At 35.8% G+C, this 2,994-nt stretch overlaps 1 protein-coding gene across 1 annotated transcript; it reads right to left on the bottom strand.

Annotated features, from left to right (window-relative positions):
• Positions 1-66: 66 nt before the first annotated feature.
• Positions 67-1,437, bottom strand: LOC104774086 (the record flags this gene model as incomplete). Its single annotated transcript, XM_010498749.1, has 3 exons — positions 910-1,437; positions 355-840; positions 67-276 (listed from the first exon to the last, which is right to left on the bottom strand). Coding segments are annotated over exons 1-3 (1,224 nt in total), but the record flags the coding sequence as incomplete, so codon positions are not given.
• Positions 1,438-2,994: the final 1,557 nt, after the last annotated feature.

The following is a 2,994-nucleotide window of genomic DNA, read 5'->3' as shown; positions in this document are numbered from 1 at the left end:
AACATCTTCACAGAAGTTTCCTTGCTTGTAGAACGCCCTGCACCAATTTCTTGGTTTCGACTTTACAACATCACGCCAGACAATCTCACTGTAGTTTTTAAGCTTGATCATGTTTGCTTCAAAATCCTTCTCATTGTAGCTCCATGCAATATCCCAGACATACTTCTTCATCTCTTTATCTTTCCCATGGTTTCTCTTCAAGTTGCCATAAATGTGTCGGACACACATTCTATGCTCAACTTTTGGTAGCTCTAACTCAACAGCTCGGATAAGTCCCTGAAAAAAAAGCAAGAGGTTAATAACTGAATAAATACAACACATTACCAATGAACCCAAAATCAGAATGTTTATTACCTTTTGGCGATTAGAGACTATGATATAACCATCACCATCCATTAGTCCCAAATAAGCCTTAATCTTCCTCACCAACCACAACCAATTTACTATGTTTTCTACTTGTACACACCCCCATGCTATTGGGTAGATAGCATTATCTGAATCTCTACCTAAAGCAACCAACAACTGACCTTTAACTTTACCTTTTATAAAGGTTCCATCTAAACCTATTAGTTGCCTACAAGAATCTTTCCATGTTCTCTTGAACACATCAAAGTAGACATAGAAACTGTTGAATACCTCTTCTCCTGCATCGTTAGTCACAGTGTCAACTTCAACAGTTGAATCTTGGTTTGATTCTCGTATCTCAGACGCGTAATCTTGGAGCATTGCAAACTGCTCATCATACTCTTTCTCAATCCATCTCAAAGCTTTATTCCTTGCAGCTTGACATTGAGGCCTGGATACAGTGATCTTCCATTTCGCTTTAATGGTTTGTTCTATCTATATTGGCATGAAATACTCAGGTTCTTCTCTAATTTGATCTAGAAACAACCTAGAGATAACAAGAACCTTCAACATCTCACAATCTCCATTCGGATTACATGTATGCTTATCAATGTACTTATTCACCCTCCACCTCCTACATTTCTTAGTGATTGCACAATATATGCGCCAAATACATCCATCTCCAGCACATCTAAATCCAATCTTGGTTTTATCATACATGTACTGTGCGATGTTGCATCCAGTCTTCAGAGCATGGCCGAGTACAGCTTCCTTAAATGCAATGGCGTTGAAGAATATTTGGTGATAGTACAAAGTCCCATCGACTTTTCTGATGTTGTTCCGCTTTCTCACTCGACGAGCTTCATCATCTTCATCACTTGAACTGTCCGGATACTCATCATGAACGATCGATGGTTCGTCTATAAACTCCACTACGGCTTTCTCGATGTCAAACGTGTCTCGCTCTCTTGGATCTTCATCGTCGGGTTCATCGTCTTGGATCGGACCTTCTGCTCCTTCCTCTGACGGAACAGACCCAGTAGCCTCGTCATGAACGACTATCGCATTCGTCTCCAGCTCATTCGAATCCATGGAAATTGAGATTTTTTCCTTTCTAGGGTTCTTCGATTTGGGGATTTGGGGATTTTTATGTTTTGGGGATTTTAGGATAAATGGGTATTGTTTAACGGGTTGAATCGGGTCGATTTGGGTTAATTTCTGGGTTAATCCGGTTTAATTTTGTTGGCATGCGGTTAATGTATTTCCTGGAACAGTAAACCAATGATAAACCACGATTTTAGCATAATGTGTGGACAGAAGTTTCGAACTTTAAATTTGGGGGGATACTGGACTGAAACTTACAAATTGAGGGGACAGAGATTGACGTTTAAAAACTGGGTGGATTTGGTGCTATATGAAAGTTTAGGGGGGGATACAGATCGTTTTTCCGTGAATATAACCAAATAGTATCTTTAGTTTAGTTGGTATATGAAACCATATGTAGCTTTATGGTCACCAGTTCAAATCTGTATATGTTTTATAATATAGGATGTTTTTGAGAAGTTTTTTTGTTTCATAATATTGATGTTTTCAAGTTTCTATGTTACTTTTACATTAGTTTAATATTTTTTATTATGCAGTCTTGTTTATAATTGGTTAAATTTTTTAAAAATGATTATTTCTTAATCTGCGTGTATTTACTTAAAACATCTTATATGTTGAAACCGATGAAATATTTGTTTGATGTCTTACTTTAGCAACTTTACTTTAGCTTTTAGTTTATTCCTGCGCCGTATAACCAGACGCCTAGATGACCGCCTAAACCGCTTAATATAACTTACATAAATTTTATTTTAATATTTATTTTTGATTTTTAAATTACATATATTTAAATTATTATGTTTTATATCTATATATACGTAATTATAAACATTTATATGTTGTTAATATAACTTAAATAAATGTATTTTCTTACTTTTGTTTATAATTTATAAATTATTTTAATTTTATAACATATATTTTTGTATAATTATATATATATATATATATATAATGTTTTATGTTGTAAACGCCTAAACCGCCTAAAAACCGTCTACGCCCCGACTAAGCGTTCTAGGCGCTAGGTGCTGGGTCACCGCCCAGATACCGCCTAGCGTTTTCTTGAACACTGCGTATAACATAGCATTTGTGGATAGTTACTGTTGTAAGCGTTTAACAACAATCACACAAATTGTCTTGATAGTTTGATTTTAAAACTTTTTCTTACTAGACTCAACCTTCATGGTATTTTCCCTAATTATGATGGTTTTGTGTATTTTTTTAATTAGATATCCAGCCGTCTAACAAATTGATAATCATTTTTTTTTGTAACACAAGTTTAGACACTACGTGGATTGGACAATGTAAATGGGCTTGGCCCAATCTATTTGACTTTGTGTATGTCGATCGTGTTCCTCGCACTTTGCAGTGTTCTTTTCTCTTCTCTCCCTCAAACTCACTCTTCTTCTCGACACATCATACTCCGATCTTCTTCGCTTAATTCCATATCCAAAGTCAAAATTTTCATCAGGAATCTGGAAACGATTTAGATTCCTGTTAATGATGGTGGCAGAGAGAACCAACAAGGTGCCATTACAATGCCTATCATGG

Source organism: Camelina sativa, unplaced genomic scaffold, assembly GCF_000633955.1.
Source record: "Camelina sativa cultivar DH55 unplaced genomic scaffold, Cs unpScaffold01378, whole genome shotgun sequence".
Classification (NCBI taxonomy): domain Eukaryota; kingdom Viridiplantae; phylum Streptophyta; class Magnoliopsida; order Brassicales; family Brassicaceae; genus Camelina; species Camelina sativa.
The sequence above is the reverse complement of the archived record's forward strand: the minus strand, read 5'-3'. Positions and strand labels throughout refer to the sequence as shown.